This window comes from Zingiber officinale, chromosome 3A (assembly GCF_018446385.1).
Source record: "Zingiber officinale cultivar Zhangliang chromosome 3A, Zo_v1.1, whole genome shotgun sequence".
NCBI classification, from domain to species: domain Eukaryota; kingdom Viridiplantae; phylum Streptophyta; class Magnoliopsida; order Zingiberales; family Zingiberaceae; genus Zingiber; species Zingiber officinale.
The window spans coordinates 155,250,718-155,268,419 of record NC_055990.1 but is presented as its reverse complement, the minus strand read 5'-3'; the positions used below and the strand labels follow the sequence as shown (position 1 = coordinate 155,268,419).

The 17,702-nt window shown below is 47.3% G+C and overlaps 1 protein-coding gene across 1 annotated transcript; it reads right to left on the bottom strand.

Moving 5' to 3' along the window:
• Window positions 1-15,512: 15,512 nt before the first annotated feature.
• LOC122054169 lies at window positions 15,513-16,501 on the bottom strand. The gene is made up of 2 exons (XM_042615980.1): window positions 15,629-16,501; window positions 15,513-15,543 (listed from the first exon to the last, which is right to left on the bottom strand). Exons 1-2 carry the CDS (start codon window positions 15,932-15,934, stop codon window positions 15,532-15,534), a joined length of 318 nt encoding a protein of 105 aa, XP_042471914.1. The 5' UTR covers window positions 15,935-16,501; the 3' UTR covers window positions 15,513-15,531.
• Window positions 16,502-17,702: the final 1,201 nt, after the last annotated feature.

Sequence of the window (17,702 nt, the reverse complement as noted above, 5' to 3'; positions counted from 1 at the left end):
CTGGATACTTGGCACAAGGAGAAAAGTCCAAGTGGGTCAAAGGGATTGACCGGACACTTGGTGAGGGAGTCCTAGCAGGTCAAGAGTGACCGGATGCTAGGCACGATGAACCAACAGGTCATGGTTGACCAGATGTTGGTTTAGGAGGCTTTAGACTTGATTTTAGGAGAAAATCATGAGCTGGATCAATCAGTCGATCGATTGGCTCATGCCCAATCGATCGACCGATCGATTGGGCGAGTCTTCGCGACAAGCCTCCTCCCAATCGATCAGTGGATCGATTGGGACGAGTGCGCAATCGCACAGAACAGCGCTGGATCGATCAGTCGATCGATCTAGAGCCCCCAATCGATCAGTGGATCGATTGGGAAGTGCGATGTCGCACGATAAGCCTTGGATCGATCAGCCGATCGATCCAAGCAATTCCTGAGAGCACAGAGGCGCTCTGGATCGATCAGCCGATCGATCCAAAGCCTCCCCAATCGATTGGGAGCAATTCAATCGATTGGGATCCGACCGTTGGCGTCGTATTTAGCTGCTGGCGAGCTGTTCTCTCGTAAAAACTTCCACGACTTCGATTCTTCTCTTCAACGATCTTCACAGCAACTCCACAAAGTTCTCACCACCAGATCTTGAGGGTTCTTGGAGGCATTTCTAGGTCAAGAGGCGGATCTACAGAGGAAGAAAAAAATCTAGGGTTAGGGTTTTCTTGTGCAAACTTGTAAGCTTTTGCTTGTATTTTGTTCTCTTTCCCCTTCTTCTTGTAGTGTGAACTTATAGGGCTTCTCCGCCTTTGGTAGTTACCATAAAGGAGTGTTATTCATAGTGGAGGGTGTGTGAGTGCGTGGATCGTTGGATTAGTCACCTCTTGTGAGGTGGATACCAAGTAAATCCTTTATGTTAGCGTTGTATGTTTTGTTTCTTGTATTTCCGCTGCACATCTTTGAAGAAACAAGCAACGAAGAGTACGACGAGCGCACCGAGCTATTCACCCCCCCCCTCTAGCTACATAATCGGTCCCAACAAAGTGGTATCAGAGCAAGGTTGCTCTTCACCGGAATCATCGCCGGAAAGGGAAAAAGCTAGAGGGTGAAGAAGTTGAAGCAATTCTACAAGTCGAAGACTTCATCACAAGATGCTCAACTTCAAATGGAATTCCAAGACAGTCTTGGATTTGATACAAGGGTGCCTCCATCATTCATTTCAACAAGCTTCGATCTTTGGAAATCAAAGATCGAGAATTTCTTGATGATGGAGATAGAGCAATGGTTTGCTCTAATGGAAGGCTTCGAAGCTCTAAGAAATTCAAAGGGCAAGATCCTCAAGAAAAGCAAATGGAGCCATGAATAAATCCAAAGATGTGAGGCCAATGACAAAGTGACCAAGTTATTGGTCAACATATTGCCGAGCAACATCTTGGAGGAAATTGGAGAATTTGAAGATGCCCAAGAGCTATGGAGCAAATTATCATTGCTTCATGAAGAACCCTCCACTGTACCAAGTCAAGATAAATCCAAAGAGGACGACTCATTGGAGCAAGACCAAGAGGAGGAAGACTTCGAGGTTGAGAGATGCTCAATTTCAGAAGAAGAAGTCCAAGAAGCTTCATCTTCAAAGGAATTCAATGAAAAGGGCAAAGAGGGAGCATATTCTTTATTTCACATACAAGATGAAGATGAAGAAGTCTCCACCTCTAGGATCGAGGGGGAGCAACCTTTAGAGACACCGGATCAAGAAGAAGGAGAAGTCTCCACATCCGGGTCAAGAGGAGAAGAGGATAAAGAAGCTTCCACCTCCACAAGTCAAGCAAAATCAATGGGAGGAAAATCATCATCGGATCAAGAGGAAGCCTCTACCTCCGGAACAAAAGGAGAAGATGTCATCCCTACACATGAAGGTATAAATGCTTCAATTAAGAATAAAAATCATATTATATGTTTTGAGTGTAGGGAACATGGGCACTACAAGAGCAAGTGCCCCAAATTGGCTAAGAAGAAGGGTCAAGTGTCACTAAAGGGCAAGGTGAAGCCCAAGGAGACCGCCCCCACAACAAAGAAGAGCAAGGAGCACATTGTGTGCTTCTCTTGCAATCAAAAAGGATATTACTGGAGCTAATGTCCTAAGGGGAAGAAAGCGGTCAAGGCTCAAGAAGGAAGCACGAGTCAAGGGGGAGCTTCCAAGGTAAACGTAAGGTATCATTTATTAAGCCTACCCCTTTAAATAATGGGAAAAAGCATGCTAATTCCAACTTTTATCATTTTAATGCTATTTACCATAAAAATAGGGAGCATGGTAGTATTAAAGAAAAACATATGGCTCTCCATACTAAGACTACCACATCTAGGGTTAGGAAGGTAGGTAAAAGTCTAGGTAAAAATACTAAGGACCATAGTTATAGGCCTAGGAACAAAAATGCTCAAGGGCTTAGTGAAAAATCTAAGATTGAGAAATTATGGAAGGAAAATCAAGTCTTGAGGTCAAGACTTGACAAAATGGAAAGGACCCTTAGAAAGATCATAAATAATACACAAGGGTCCAAGAGTCAAAGCCTAGGTTTAGGACAACAAAGGTCATCCAAGGGTCATAGGGGTTTGGGATACAAACCTAACACCAAAAGGGATGTGCCTTCTTATCATATGGTTTCATACAATTATGGAACCAACCCTAGGTCTAGTGGTCAAGTCAAGAATACTAGGAAGGTTATTCCTAAGAGTATTTTTGCAACAACAAAAGTGACTAAGACTTTTAAGAAATCCAACAAAGTCACTAAAAAGGTCACAAGGGAAGCAATCCCTAGGGTTGACCTAGAAAAGGTGACCAAGGCTTCTAAGAAGCCAAACAAAGTCACTAGGAAGGTATCTAGGGAGGTTATCCCTAGTGAATACCTAGAGCATCCAAGGAGCACCAATAGGTTTTGGGTTCCTAGGAGCATTTTCTCTACCTATAAATGGGTTAGAGAGTGTCAACTCTAATTGAAAGGGTAGTTAATCCAATCATGATGAAGTTGACACTCGAAGAGTATTTTCAAGGTTATTGTTAATCTTTGAAAATGATAAGGATAAATGGCTTACTCTTGGAAAGAGTAAGATGTACCATAATGCGAGAAGTTTGATCTTAAAATCAATTTGGCACATTTGGAAAAATCATAAGAACTACCAAGTTGGGATTATGGTATGTTCTTAGGAAATTAAAGGTAATTTATGCCGTAACTTAGCTGATTACTCCTTGAAGGAGTAAATTGTGCCAAAAATTTAAGGAATATGCTTAAATTAAATTGGCACAAATTAGGAAAAGCAAAAGAAATGTCCAAAATTGGGGTTTGACATTTTCTTGGGACACCTTGGGAAATGTAGGGTTTAAATTCTAAGTGAGCTAAGGATTAATGATACTTAGATAGATAATCTAGGTATTTTATTTATGTTAAATTGCCATGCTTTGTTTGCTCATCATATGTCATGACATCATATTTATTTAGTTATATTTGCATTCATATTTTATTATGAAAATTACAAAAATACCATGTCATGTCATGTCATACATACATCATGTAGTTATAGGAAATTTTCTTTTGAAAATTATTTCTTTTTGATGTATGTCATACCATTATCATGCATTAATTTATTTTATGCAAACTAAGGACAAATGACATTTATTAATAAGTAACATCCTTAGTGGATGTTTACAACTCAAAATGCCTAGATAAATATGCATGATCCCTAGATTAGGGCAAAACGAAAGTTTACATCTCACTAAAGAACTATAAGGTGACTTGTATGTGTTGTAGTACACATTAGATACAAGTGAGATGTTAGAATGATGAACAAAACTCAAGATGTTGATTTAGTGCATTCTTTTGAGTTTTAGATTCATCAAAACACATAGTTATGTGTTTTCCAATCATTGGAAAAACTAATGTACAAATCATGTGCATTGAGCCCAAGGAACATGGTTGGATATTGGTTTTGAAAATCATTTTAAAATGTTTTTGGAAAACCTTGATGAAGACTATCTTTTGATAGTAATCATCATTGAATAGTTGAGCACAAACTTGAAGAAAACACTAAAGTTTTTACAAGTTTTCAAGTTTGTGTCAATCTTGGAAAATATGAAGTATTTTCTTAGAAAACTATTTTTCCATGATACTTTATGCCCTAAATAATGTCTACAATGATTTTTATGATTTTTAAAATTTTGTAGATTTTTCTAGGGGTTTCTGAAATTGACTGAAATGGAATTTTAGCTTTTTCAGAGCTTCAATCGATCACCTGATTGATTGAAGGGTCTCAATCGATCGGGCGATCGATTGAGAGTAAGCTTCTCGCGAACAGAAGCTTTCTGGATCGATTTACCGATCGATCCAACCCTCCTGAATCGATCAGTGGATCGATTCAAACAGGTTCAATCGATTGGGACCCAACTCCAATCGATTGGGACTGCTGATTTTGGCTGATAAAGTCTGATTTCAGTATTTTGGACCATCTTTAGTCTAGGCAACCATTCCTTACCCCTCAAAATATATTTGCATACATTTAGGGAGAGTTTTCATGATGAAAATAAGGATGGATTGGTTAAGGAAGACTAAGTAGAGGTTTAGGTTGAGGTTTGGTTTCAATATTGAATTTTTGAACCTCAAAACTTCTAAAAATTGAGTTTCCTAAAGATATAAGGATTCCAAGTCATTGTTGGTGCAATGACGGAAGTTACGTGCATGTCTTTAGGGGGAGTTACTCTTTAAGGACATGAAAATATAATTTTCATAAACCTTGGAAGGTGGTTAACCTTCTGTCGTGAAAATGCTCAAGGTTGGGTATTTGACTACAATTGAGAGTGGATATCTTCATTGTTCAAGTGGTTTTCACACAACAAGTGGTATTCACACAACAAGTGGAATCGTGTGTGAATACAACAAGTGAATATACCAAGTGGTATATGCTCAAGGATGAGCATTGAGAATAATGAAGAGTATGAGACCTTCGTTAGTGTGTTGTGAGCAACGAGTGAAGTTGTGAACAATGAAGGGTAACTCTTCAGGAGGAGAGTTCGTTTTTGATAAGTGCCTAAAGATGGGAGATGTTTGTGATGTGTGCCAATAGGGGGAGAATGAAGGGTTTAAGTTAGGCCTTCATTATCTAAGAGGGAGTTCACCCTCTCAGGGGGAGAATGTAGGGTTTAACTTACGTCTTCATTAACTAGTGGCACAAAGAAGGTTGAGGCTATGAGATTAGCCTAACTTAAAGAAGGTATTGTCAAACATCAAAAAGGGGGAGATTGTTGGTGTAATATTCCCCAGGTCAAGGTTGACTATGTTGACTGAGCTTGAATTGAGTCAAGCTCGAGTCTTGATGTTGAGGTTTCGATGTTTGACAATACATGTAGTCGATACATGAAGATTGCAGGTGCAATTGTTCATGTGTGAAGGAGAGTCAAGTAGGTCAAAATTGACTGGATACTTGACTGGAAATTCTAGTGAGTGAAGCTAGGTGAAAGTCCTGGTGAGTGAAGCCAGGCAGATGGAAAGACCTAGTGGGTCAAGCTAGGCAGAAGGAAATCCTGGTGAGTGAAGCCAGGTGAAAGACCTAGTGAGTGAAGCTAGGCAGAAGGAAATCCTGGTGAGTGAAGCTAGGTGAAAGACCTAGTGAGTGAAGCTAGGCAGAAGGAAATCCTGGTGAGTGAAGCCAGGTGAAAGACCTAGTGAGAAAAGCTAGACAGAAGGAAGTCCTGGTGAGTGAAGCCAGGCACGAGGAAATCCAGATGGATCAAGGCTGATCGGACATCTGGTGTTAGAAAGACCAAGTAGGTCAAAGGGATTGACCGGATACTTGGCATGAGGAGGAAAGTCCAAGTAGGTCAAAGGGATTGACTGGATACTTGGCACAAGGAGAAAAGTCCAAGTGGGTCAAAGGGATTGACCGGACACTTGGTGAGGGAGTCCTAGCAGGTCAAGGGTGATCGGATGCTAGGCACGATGAACCAACAGGTCATGGTTGACCAGATGTTGGTTTAGGAGGCTTTAGACTTGATTTTGGGAGAAAATCATGAGCTGGATCAATCAGCCGATCGATTGGCTCATGCCCAATCGATCGACCGATCAATTGGGCGAGTCTTCGCGACAAGCCTCCTCCCAATCAATCAGTGGATCGATTGGGAGGAGTGCGCGATCGCACAGAACAGCGCTGGATCGATCAGTCGATCGATCCAGAGCCCCCAATCGATCAGTGGATCGATTGGGAAGTGCGATTTCGAACGATAAGCCTTGGATCGATCAGCCGATCGATCCAAGCAATTCCTGAGAGCACAGAGGCGCTCTGGATCGATCAGCCGATCGATCTAAAGCCTCCCCAATCGATTGGGAGCAATCCAATCGATTGGGATCCGACCGTTGGCGTCGTATTTAGTTGCTGGCGAGCTGTTCTCTCGTAAGAACTTCCACGGCTTCGATTCTTCTCTTCAGCGATCTTCACAGCAACTCCACAAAGTTCTCACCGCCAGATCTTGAGGGTTCTTGGAGGCATTTCCAGGTCAAGAGGCGGATCTACAGCGGAAGAAGAAATCTAGGGTTAGGGTTTTCTTGTGCAAACTTGTAAGCTTTTGCTTGTATTTTGTTCCCTTTCCCTTTCTTCTTGTAGTGTGAACTTGTAGGACTTCTCCGCCTTTGGTAGTTACCATAAAGAAGTGTTATTCATAGTGGAGGGTGTGTGAGTGCGTGGATCGTTGGATTAGTCACCTCTTGTGAGGTGGATACCAAGTAAATCCTTTGTGTTAGCGTTGTATGTTTTGTTTCTTGTATTTCCGCTGCACATCTTTGAAGAAACAAGCAACGAAGAGCACAATGAGTGCACCGAGCTATTCACCCCCCTCTAGCTATATAATCGGACCCAACAAGCAAGTGATGTTCCGCTCGGTTATTTACTACGGAATCATTTTGTTCTTTCTTCGTCCAAAGACTCTCTTCCTTCTCCTCTCCGTTTTGATTCGTAGGAGCTAAAAAACCATACTTGATTATTAAACGAATCTCAAAGTCAATTTTTAGAAATACCTCCTGATCCTGTCCGAATCGCCGAACCAAAGGACGCTAAGCACGTGACGCTCTCCTAGTCGATGACGCAGGCCTCCGAAGCTCCGGCGATCCTGCACAGAAGTCGGGCCGGGTAGGGGTTCCCGGCGGCGACCCTCCGACGCTCAAGTCAGGTAAGTAGTGGAAAAAGGAGCTCCCAAGCTTGTCCCAAAAATTGCGTACCTCCGGCAAAGGAAGAGGCTCTTTATATAGAGCGATGAAAGAACTAATGCACGTCCCCCGGGGGGCATATGTGTCCGCAGCCCATACCTCGGTATGTACCTGTCAGAGAGCTTACCTGACACCATACTACTACAGTTCAATCATGTCTTCGATGGGACAACAGAATACCTTGTTGTCAGACTTAGAGTATGGACTGGCCATAGGACTTGTCGGCTGTCAGAAGATGTTCCTATCCTTCACTCACCGCCCGGCCAGGACGTCCGTCCGGCCGACCGACGCGAAGAGCGTCGTCCGTATGGCCCTAATTCCCCGCGCCAGCCGGCCGGCGCGCCCATTATGTCCTGCCTTCTCCTAGGCCTTCCACTCGGTCATTATTTACTGTTTCATTGAGCGTCGGAACCCTGACTCCTGTCAGGGCGTCTTTCCCTATCAAACGTTTACGGGCAGGCCGATCGGCCTGCCCTTTTTCCATGCGTCCGGTCGGCTCACCCTTCTTCGACGGACCACCTGGCCCTTTGACCTCCACGTGGCATTGACCCCTCGTTAGGGGGTCCCGGGCTCTTACCACCGGATCACTTGCCTCCCCCTCGAGTCTAGTCGAAGGAGGCGAAGTCCGACTGACTGGACTGCCGATCTGACTGAGCAATGATGGCTGCATTGGGCCGATCGGCCAGGCGTAAGGATGCTCATCCGTCCGGCGGTATCTTGTCCATGCCTTGTGTTCTCTTGGAATCCATGCCCTATGCTCTCCCTTACTACCCATCACGTGCGCTGCGCACGGTAAGGGGAGCTCATTAAATGCGGCCAATATCCTGCTGACACGCGGCGATCGTGCGTTTGTCAGCGTATGGCGGTGGCGTCACTTCCGATGGGACAGCCGCCGTTTGAAATGAACGGCTGGATGATGGCCTCGTTATCAACGACCTGGATCGGACGGTGGAGGTTGCTCCCGGGCGGCGATATAAGGCTCACGACTTCATTTCCGCTGCATTGTCGGTTCCTCCTCCTCTGGCGCTCCTCTGCCCATTTTTTTCTCCGGCGACCTCGCCCCTCAACTTTTCGGCAACTCCAGGCCCCCGTCGATCATCTTTCTTGCTCGTAAGACCCTCTTTCTCATTCCCAACGTTTTCTTCTCGTTGTTAATCATTTCCTTCATTCGATTTTCCTCCATTCCTTGCTTGAACCTTCCCCCTTTGTCCCGCATTCCTGTCTTTCGATCATGACTAGTACTTCGCAGTCAACTGACGGTGCTCCGGGTCTATGGTACTCGACCATGGAAAGTCGTTTTGACGAGGAGGAGCGTTGCGTCTCTCTCGGACTTACGACATTCCTTCTGACCACCAAATAGTATTAGCCACGCCAGCCGATCGACCTCATGAACCGCCGATCGGCACAGTTCTTTTTTTCCGAGACCAATTTCTGGCCGGACTACGCTTCCCACCCCATGAATTTTTCCTGCAAGTCTGCAATTACTTCCGCATTCCGCTCGGCCAGGTAGTTCCCAACTCTATTAGGCTGCTGAGCGGAGTAATAGTTTTGTTCAAACTGAACGGCATCCCCTTAGACCCAAAAATCTTCCACTACTTTTACTATCCCAAGCAGGCCGAGTGGGGAACTTTTGTTTTTCAATCTAGGATAGGTTTCGTCCTCTTCGATGGCATGCCGAGCTCCAACAAACATTGGAAGGAGCACTTTTTCTATATACGTTTTCCCGAGCGGCCAACTTTTCGTACCAAGTGGCAGACGGCGATGCCAGAGCAGCCGGAACTCGGCAAATTCAGAGGCGACTCGGCCTACCTTCATGCAGCCGAATGGCTAGTTGGCCAGCGCTATCATATTGACAAGCTACTCCTCCCGGGAGTAATGCACATATTCGGCTTGTCCACTACCACAGCCGACCTGCCCTGCAGCATGAGTAAGTTCCCTTATCTTCCCGTTTGTTTTGTTCTAACTGATTTATTTTTTGCTTCTGCAGCTGAAGTCATGTGGTGCGCCAAAGCTACCAAGAAGCTCAAATTGAAGGCCGCTCAGATCGAGGCGGTGACAAACAAGGAGGCCGCCGAACGGGGCCTTTCTCCAACTGATCCGGCCGGTGAAGAAGGCGAGGGGACACCAACTGTCCCTGAAGCCTCAGACGCCCCTGCCTCTCACGATGAGGCCGCGGGCGACATAGAACCTCCTACCGAAGCCGAGGTGGAGGGTCGTTCGGCCGATGACGTGCCGCTACGCACTCGGAAGCGCCGACGCCCGGAATCTGCGTCTGCCTCCACTCCACTTGATGAGCCACAACCCGACCGGGGCGCGGATGCTCCGATGTTGTCCGGGACGATTTCCCTCGAGAATACTCCGACCCCACATGGCTCTCCGAGGGCCAGCTCTGAGGTGCCGCCATCCAGCCCTTCTAGAACTCTGCGCCGTATCAGGCGTTTGGGCGACCTTCCCTCCTCGTCCACCGGTAAGGCCGATGCCTCTCAGAGCGAGCCGAGCGGCTCGAATTTAATTAAGACCGTTCTGTGCCTCCCCTCAGAGAAATACATGGCTGCTACTGATCGGCCAGTGGTCCCCGAGCAGCAGATCACCTTGACGGGCCACCTTGCAAAAGCTTGGGAGGACGCTCAGCGTCGCATAAAAGGGATGACTCCAGGGCAGCTCGGCGACAACAACCTCCAACAGGCCACCGGGGTATGCTCTTCTTCTTTATTTGTGTAGTTGAATTAAGTTTTTAACTTATTCACCTTTGCCCGTAGAACTGGGTGGAGCATATTGCCATTAGCAATCGGTTGGCCGAGCTGGAGGACGAACTGAGAAAACTTAAAGCCTCCGGGGACAACCAACAATCGACGGCCGCTCTGGTCACTGGAAGCCGAGCGGAAAAGGGCTTCCGATCTGGCGAGCAAGGTCGTTCGGCTTGAGGCGATGATCAAGCAACGAGATAAGGAGATCAAGACGGCGACCACCCGGAAGCTCCAGGCCATTGAGGATATGGACCGGATGAAAGTCGAGATCCGAGGGCTGGAGCAACGCATCAAGGATCTGGATGCTCTGCTGGCTACCGAGAAGGAGAGCCGCTCGGCCGATCTCCAAAGATTTGATGGAGACTTGAAGGATCTCCAAGCCGCCAGCGACGAGGCCCACGCCGCGCTCAAAGAATATCAAGAGGGGGAGTCGGCTCGCTCCGAAGAAGGGAGGAAGGCGTTCCTCCGCTCGGAAGACTTTGGAGAGAAGTTTACCGACAAGATATCCCTCACTTTCGAGGAGGCGATCAAGGCGGCGGTGGGCTATCTGAAGACCAAAGGCCACCTGCCTGCCGAGCTGACCATCCCCCCCGAGGACCTCGCGAGCGTGATGGACTCCATCCCCGACGCTCTTTTTGATTTTGATGTGTGAGGGGCGTTTTCATGAACTTTTTTGTATTCCCGCCGTTCGGCCCAACTTATCTCTGTAATGACTTGTTTAGTGTTCTTTATATCCTTTCCACTCGGCACAACGGTTCTGTCTGGCTCAATTCGATCGTCTTAATGACATCTATCATGCGACCGCGCAGCGGCTAGGCTTTCGAACATAACCGCTCGGCATTTACATGCTAATATCCCTAACTTTCACTGACCAACTTTTTCTTTGTGCCTTACCCAAAAGGGGTTTTCCGTACATTTTTGATGAGCGAGCCGCTCAGCCGTATAACCATGCTATCGTTGATTGTATCATGTGACTGGCTATCCGCTCGGGCGTTTATAGACGCCGGCTCGTCTCTCGATATTTAACGTCGGAGCTCGACGGTCTTCCGCTCGGACGTTTATAGACGTCGGCTCGTCTCTCGATATTTAACGTCGGAGCTCGACGGTCTTCCGTTCGGACGTTTATAGACACCGGCTCGTCTCTCGATATTTAATGTCGGAGCTCGACGGTCTTCCGCTCGGACGTTTATAAACGCCGGCTCGTCTCTCGATATTTAACGTCGGAGCTCGACGGTCTTCCGCTCGGACGTTTATAGACGTCGGCTCGTCTCTCGATATTTAACGTCGGAGATCGACGGCCTTCCGCTCGGACGTTTATAGCCCGGCTCGTCTCGATATTTAACGTCGGAGCTTGGCGGTCTTCCGCCGGACGTTTATAGACGCCGCTCGTCTCTCGATATTTAACGTCCGGAGCTCGGCGGTCTTCCGCTGGACGTTTATAGACGCCGGCTCGTCTCTCGATATTTAACGTCGAGCTCGGCGGTCTTCCGCTTGGACGTTTATAGACGCCGGCTCGTCTCGATATTTAACGCCGGAGCTCGACGGTCTTCCGCTCGGACGGTTTATAGCCCGGCTCGTCTCGATATTTAACGTCGGAGCTCGACGGTCTTCCGCTCGGACGTTTATAGACGCCGGCTCGTCTCTCGATATTTAACGTCGGAGCTCGACGGTCTTCCGCTCGGACGTTTATAGACGCCGGCTCGTCTCTCGATATTTAACGTCGGAGCTCGACGGTCTTCTGCTCGGACGTTTATAGACGCCGGCTCGTCTCTCGATATTTAACGTCGGAGCTCGACGACCTATTTAAGGCTAACTTTAACACCGCTGCTCGGCAAACCCATTGGCCATAACGTACTCCCGGCCGAATGGCTCGGGGTCTTCTTCGTCGAGCGCTTGGCTCGGATACTATATATTAGGGAGATAGGCCGCTCGACGAACCCATTGGCCATCCTTTGAATTAATTTTGCTTCCTGCATTACAAGGACATAGGCGACCGAGATGTATATAAATTTACATTTAGCGCACCTTTCACCCAGCTCGGATAACGTACTCCCTGCCGAACGGCTCGGGGTCTTCTTCGTCGAGCGCTTGGCTCGAATAACATACTCCCGGCCGAACGGCTCGAGGTCTTCTTTGTCGAGCGCTTGGCTCGGATACTATACCTCCGGCCGAACGGCTCGGAGTCTTGGTTATCGAGCGCTTGGCTCGAACATTATACCTCCGGCCGAACGGCTCGGGGCCTTCTTCGTCGAGCATTTAGCTCCGATGATATACGACCGGCCGATCGACACGGGCCTTCTTTCGGAAAATTACGATGAATTCTATGCCCGAAAGAAACTATATCTGAAAGACTAACCTGCCGATCAGCATAAGATCTAACTCAATTTCTCAACTCCCGAATACCCGTGGAGTGAGGTGGATACAGTGTACTCGTCGAAATTTATCAAGGCCAGGAGGATGGCGAAACTCCCCGGTCGGTCCGCCTTGGCCGCTCGGCCCACCAGAGGTGGAGGCGGCCTGCTGCGTTATCCTTTTACTTGAGCCTTCTGCTCCCGTTGCTCCACGAGCATTTGTCATCGAGCGCTTGGCTCGGATACTATACCTCCAGCCGAGCGGCTCGAGGCCTTCTTCATCGAGCGCTTGGCTCAGATATTATACCTCCGGCCGAATGGCTCGGGGCCTTCGTCATCTCGGATCTTATACACCATGAAGATAGGCCGCTCGGCCGATAACGCCAATTGCGCACATTATAACATTTTGCCTTCTACATTTCAAATATACAACCAAACGGAAAATATACAGCACATATCCTACTGGTGCACCTTTCACCCTGCCCCGGATAGGCTGGAGATAATTTGCGCTTCATGGTGGATCCAAGTGTCAATCCATCTTCATCTGCTCGGCAGCTCGTCCACCCAACCCCCTCGTATGCGGTCGATCCATCGCCTGAAATCAAACTCCCGCTCTTGAGGTTCCAGAAGGAGGGGCTTGCTATAAGTTGAATTCGGGAGATGAAGTATCTTCTTTTGAGGGAAATGGGACTGTGGCAATCGGTGCTTCCGCCCGGGAGAAGCGTCCGCTCGGAGGGCCTTGCCTTTTCTGTTGTCCCGTATTGGTATTTCATCTGACGAAGATCCCCGATTGCGATTCACTGCTACAGCATCAGGAGGCGTCCGGAATAGGGCCCGACGGAATAGAACGGTAGCCGGTGGTGTTTTCGCTCGACCACCAGACGCTGACGTTGCTTGCTTCTCCGGCTGCTCGGCCGTTGCTTTCTGTTTTTGCTCCACAAGCTTGGCGGCCCTTATCTCGATCAGAGCGTCGAGTTCCTCCGTCGAAAGCGTCACCGCGTGTTGTCATCCAGCCTCGTCCATTGTTTCCGTTCGGATGCAGGAGCGTTCCCACAGACGGCGCCAAATTGATCCTGTCCGAATCGCCGAACCAAAGGACGCTGGGCACGTGGCGCTCTCCTAGTCGATGACGCAGGCCTCCGAAGCTCCGGCGATCCTGCACAAAAGTCGGGCCGGGTAGGGGTTCCCGACGGCGACCCTCCGACGCTCAAGTCAGGTAAGTAGTGGAAAAAGGAGCTCCCAAGCTTGTCCCAAAAATTGCGTACCTCCGGCAAAGGAAGAGGCTCTTTATATAGAGCGATGAAAGAACTAATGCACGTCCCCCGGGGCGCATACGTGTCCGCAGCCCATACCTCGGTATGTACCTGTCAGAGAGCTTACCTGACACCATACTACTACAGTTCAATCATGTCTTCGATGGGACAACAGAATACCTTGTTGTCAGACTTAGAGTATGGACTGGCCATAGGACTTGTCGGCTGTCAGAAGATGTTCCTATCCTTCACTCACCGCCCGACCAGGACGTCCGTCCGGCCGACCGGCGCGAAGAGCGTCGTCCGAATGGCCCTAATTCCCCGCGCCAGCCGGCCGGCGCGCCCATTATGTCCTGCCTTCTCCTAGGCCTTTCGCTCGGTCATTATTTACTGTTTCATTGAGCGTCGGAACCCTGACTCCTGTCAGGGCGTCTTTCCCTATCAAACGTTTACGGGCAGGCCGATCGGCCTGCCCTTTTTCCATGCGTCCGGTCGGCTCACCCTTCTTCGACGGACCACTTGGCCCTTTGACATCCACGTGGCATTGACCCCTCGTTAGGGGGTCCCGGGCTCTTACCACCGGATCACCTCCATTCGGCGTTTCCAGTGTGTGAAGTCTCCCTTAAATTTTAGTGGAATGATGTTTGGTCCGGCCATTAGTTTCTTTTTTTCGGTTGGCGGTTAGTTCTTCTGAAGCGTTCTTGCTCTGATACCACTTGTTGGACCCTTAGTGGCCGGTAAAAGGGGAGGGGTGAATTGTCTTGCAAAAACAAGTTAAAACGTCCCAGAATTGATTTTTTTTTAAAAAAAAAAAAGGAAAAAAGTTTGGAAGGCTTAAATTTGGACCTAAAGATATCAAAATTTTATGAAACAAGTTTCTATGTGTTCGTATCATTCTCCTGATCATAAAAATATCTCCGCCCATAATTTTGACCTAATGTTTTGAGTGTGGTGATTTTTTAACCTGAATTAGGTCAAATTCAGATTAAAAATTCCCAACACTCAATATATTACATTAAAATTATAGATGAGGACATTTTTACGATTAGGAGAATGATACAAACACATGGAAACTTATTTCACGAAATTTCGATGTCTCTAGGTCCATATTTAAGCCTTCTTATTTTTTAACCAGAATTTGATCTAATTCAGGTTAAAAAATAACCACACTCAAAATATTAGGTTAAAACCATAGATGAGGATATTTTTACAATAACGATACAAACACATAGAAATTTGTTTCATGAAATTTCGATGTCTATAGGTTCATATTTAAGTTTTTTGATATATATATATTTTTAAAATTTCCAGTTCTGGGACTGGATTCGTCCCAGATTTAGGGGCGAATCCAAGATTCATCCTAGATTCTGATACGAATTTGACAACGAAAATATATTTTGTTGGAAATTTAAAATGAAAATATTTTATTATAAATTTCGTTACTAATTTGGATTTATTTTTATTTTTTATTGTTTATTATGATTTTAAGATGAAAAATATTCGCCTTGAATTTTCATCTCTAAATCATTAATTTTTTTAATATCAATCTATCATTAGATATTAATTTCTTATTTACTTTAAAAATTAATTTAAAATAATTTACTCATGAAATAAATATTTTATCCTATTTAATTTATTGATCACCAAAAAAACTAATTTTTCAACGCTGAGTCCCAACATTCTTCAAAGTGGATTAGCATCCCGTGTTGCACTGGTCACATCTATATAACTTCACAACCTTTTCAGTTTTTGTCATTTATATCTATGCACTTCAAACATTTTAAGAATTCATATACACACACGTATTGCAGTTTCTTAGTAATTAATTAAGGGGAAACATAATCACCAACTAGAAGATACAAGAACTTTAACTTCTAAAGGGAGATAATAAGCCACGAATTGATTTATATCCTTTCTTCTTCTTCTTCTTCTCTTGTTCACAGATTCAATGACCTTTAAATCCGTCCCTTAAAAAAATAAAAGCAAAAGATCAGTGAAACAAAATTAAGCACGTAGTGTTGATTAGGCAGAAAAGATGAGTTACAGACTTACGATTGACTTCTTGCAGTGAAGAATTGCGTCGTAGATTGAGATGTCGGCGTTGGCACGACACCACTGCATATTTGAGGAATAAATACTGGAAGCACTACTGCTACTCCTGGCGGAATCCTTCGCCGACGTCGTCGACGAGGGGACCAGGAAGCTCAAGCACTTCCGCGCCGTCTTCTTCGCGGCTCTCATGCAATCCCCAAACAAGCACCGCAACTTCCAGCTGGTCGAGTTGCGCGAGTAGTCTTGTTTTGCTGGGGGAATTGTTGTCCTGGCGACTAGTGACTCGGAGGATCTCATGTTCATCATCTGCTGTCGTTAGATGGTTAGCGCGAGGCGTGGTGGGCATGCCATTGAGAAGCTATTTGAGATTGCGTACACGGTGAGACAGGAAGAAATAGCAGTTAGGAGAGGAACGAAGGAAAGTAATTAGAAATCGACATGAGAAATAAGGAACAAGAACCATCACATCCGAACAAACTAGAATGAAGGGGCCAACTCGCATGAAGCCGCCTAGCTCTTACAATCTGCACGATTTGACAGATTTAGTTCCAACCGTTCAAATTACGAATGGCTGAGACTGAATCTGGTTCGAGGGGTTGACGTGAAATCGCGTGAAGCCCCTCGATCTTTTTGTGAATAACACAATCTGGGTGATCGAAGACCATGGCTTGTTGGCCTCAAGTCTAGTTTTTGTCAATAGTTTGATCCTAGCATGTTGACCTGATGTGAAATTATATTTGATCTGGTGGTAAGTAACGGGGGCCCACAGAGGAAGGGATCAATGACACGGAAGAGTCAAAGGTCCGGCCGAGCTGGGAGGAAGTCAAAAGTTCGGCCGAGCTGGGAGGAATCCCTTGGCCGATCGGCCTGAGCAGACCCCGGGCCGGCACGAAGACAACTCGACCTTGGGTCGAGCTTTCGACGCTCACAAGTTCCTTTATAAGGGAACCACTATGTTAAGTAGCTGGGATGCTAGACCGAACGGCAGAACAACTAACCGGTGTCCCACCCGAGTATATGACCGATCAACCGGCTCACCCGGTCCGAGGTACGAGTATACCCGGGCGCCCGGGAGGCCGAGCGATTAGCCCGACCAGCCCGGTTAAAGGCAAAGGGCTTAGAAGATGACAAAAGGGGCAGCTAGTGATATCATTTTCGAGACGTCTGCCGCCGACAAGCAGCATGGTCGGCGGCCGGGCCGTACCAAGGATCGTACGGAGGAAGTTTTCGCTGACATGACAGAGATATGTTCGGACAATTGCGGCATGGCGTCAGACAATGCTTTTCTGACACAGCCATCCCAAGGTATGCTTTGAGGAACGCACACACCTCGGGAAGCGTGCACGCGCCTCTTCGGGGTCCTATATAGAGACCCCCGGACTTCGACGGAGGTATGATTTTTCTCCTTGTCTACTGTAGCCACAGTATCTATTCTGCCTCGTCTTGCAATCGCCTGACTTGAGCGTCGGAGGGTCGTCGCCGGGAACCCCTTCCCGGCCCGACTTTGTTGCAGGTTCATCAGAGGCTACGACGTTGCGAAGATCATCGGGGAGCAGCAAAGAGCGCCACGTCCCCAGTTTCCATCAACTCTGTGCGCGGACAGAATCAAATTGGCGCCGTCTAAGGGAACGCACCTGAATCCGAGCCGAGAAGATGGAAGAAGCTGGACGCCAACTCATGGTACCGCTCTCTCCCGAGGAGCTCGAAACACTCATTCAAGCGCGAGCCACAAAGATGGTTGAGCAACAGCAGAAGGCCCAAGCAGAAAGGATAGCGCAACAGGCCGCCTCGGTCTCTGGAGGCCGAGCGGCCATGGAGGGCCGACCGAAGCAATATTCTACATGGGCTCAGAACAAAGGGCAGACTGGCACACTGGGAGATGCGTCGGCCGCCCCCATTCCGTTTCATCGAGCACTGTTCCAGACCCCGTCGGAGCTGGCCCTAGCCAACCAAGGATCGTCCGATGAAGCGCCCGTGTGAGACGCCAGAAAGGGGAAAGCACCGCGTACAGAGTCATCTCCCGAGCGGGTCAATCGCCAGTTCTCTGAGGCGATTTTACAACTCCCGAAGCATT

Coding starts and splice junctions, on each gene's coding strand:
- LOC122054169 (XM_042615980.1), bottom strand. CDS start 15,934: ATGATGAACATGAGATCCTCCGAGTCACTAGTCGCCAGGACAACAATT.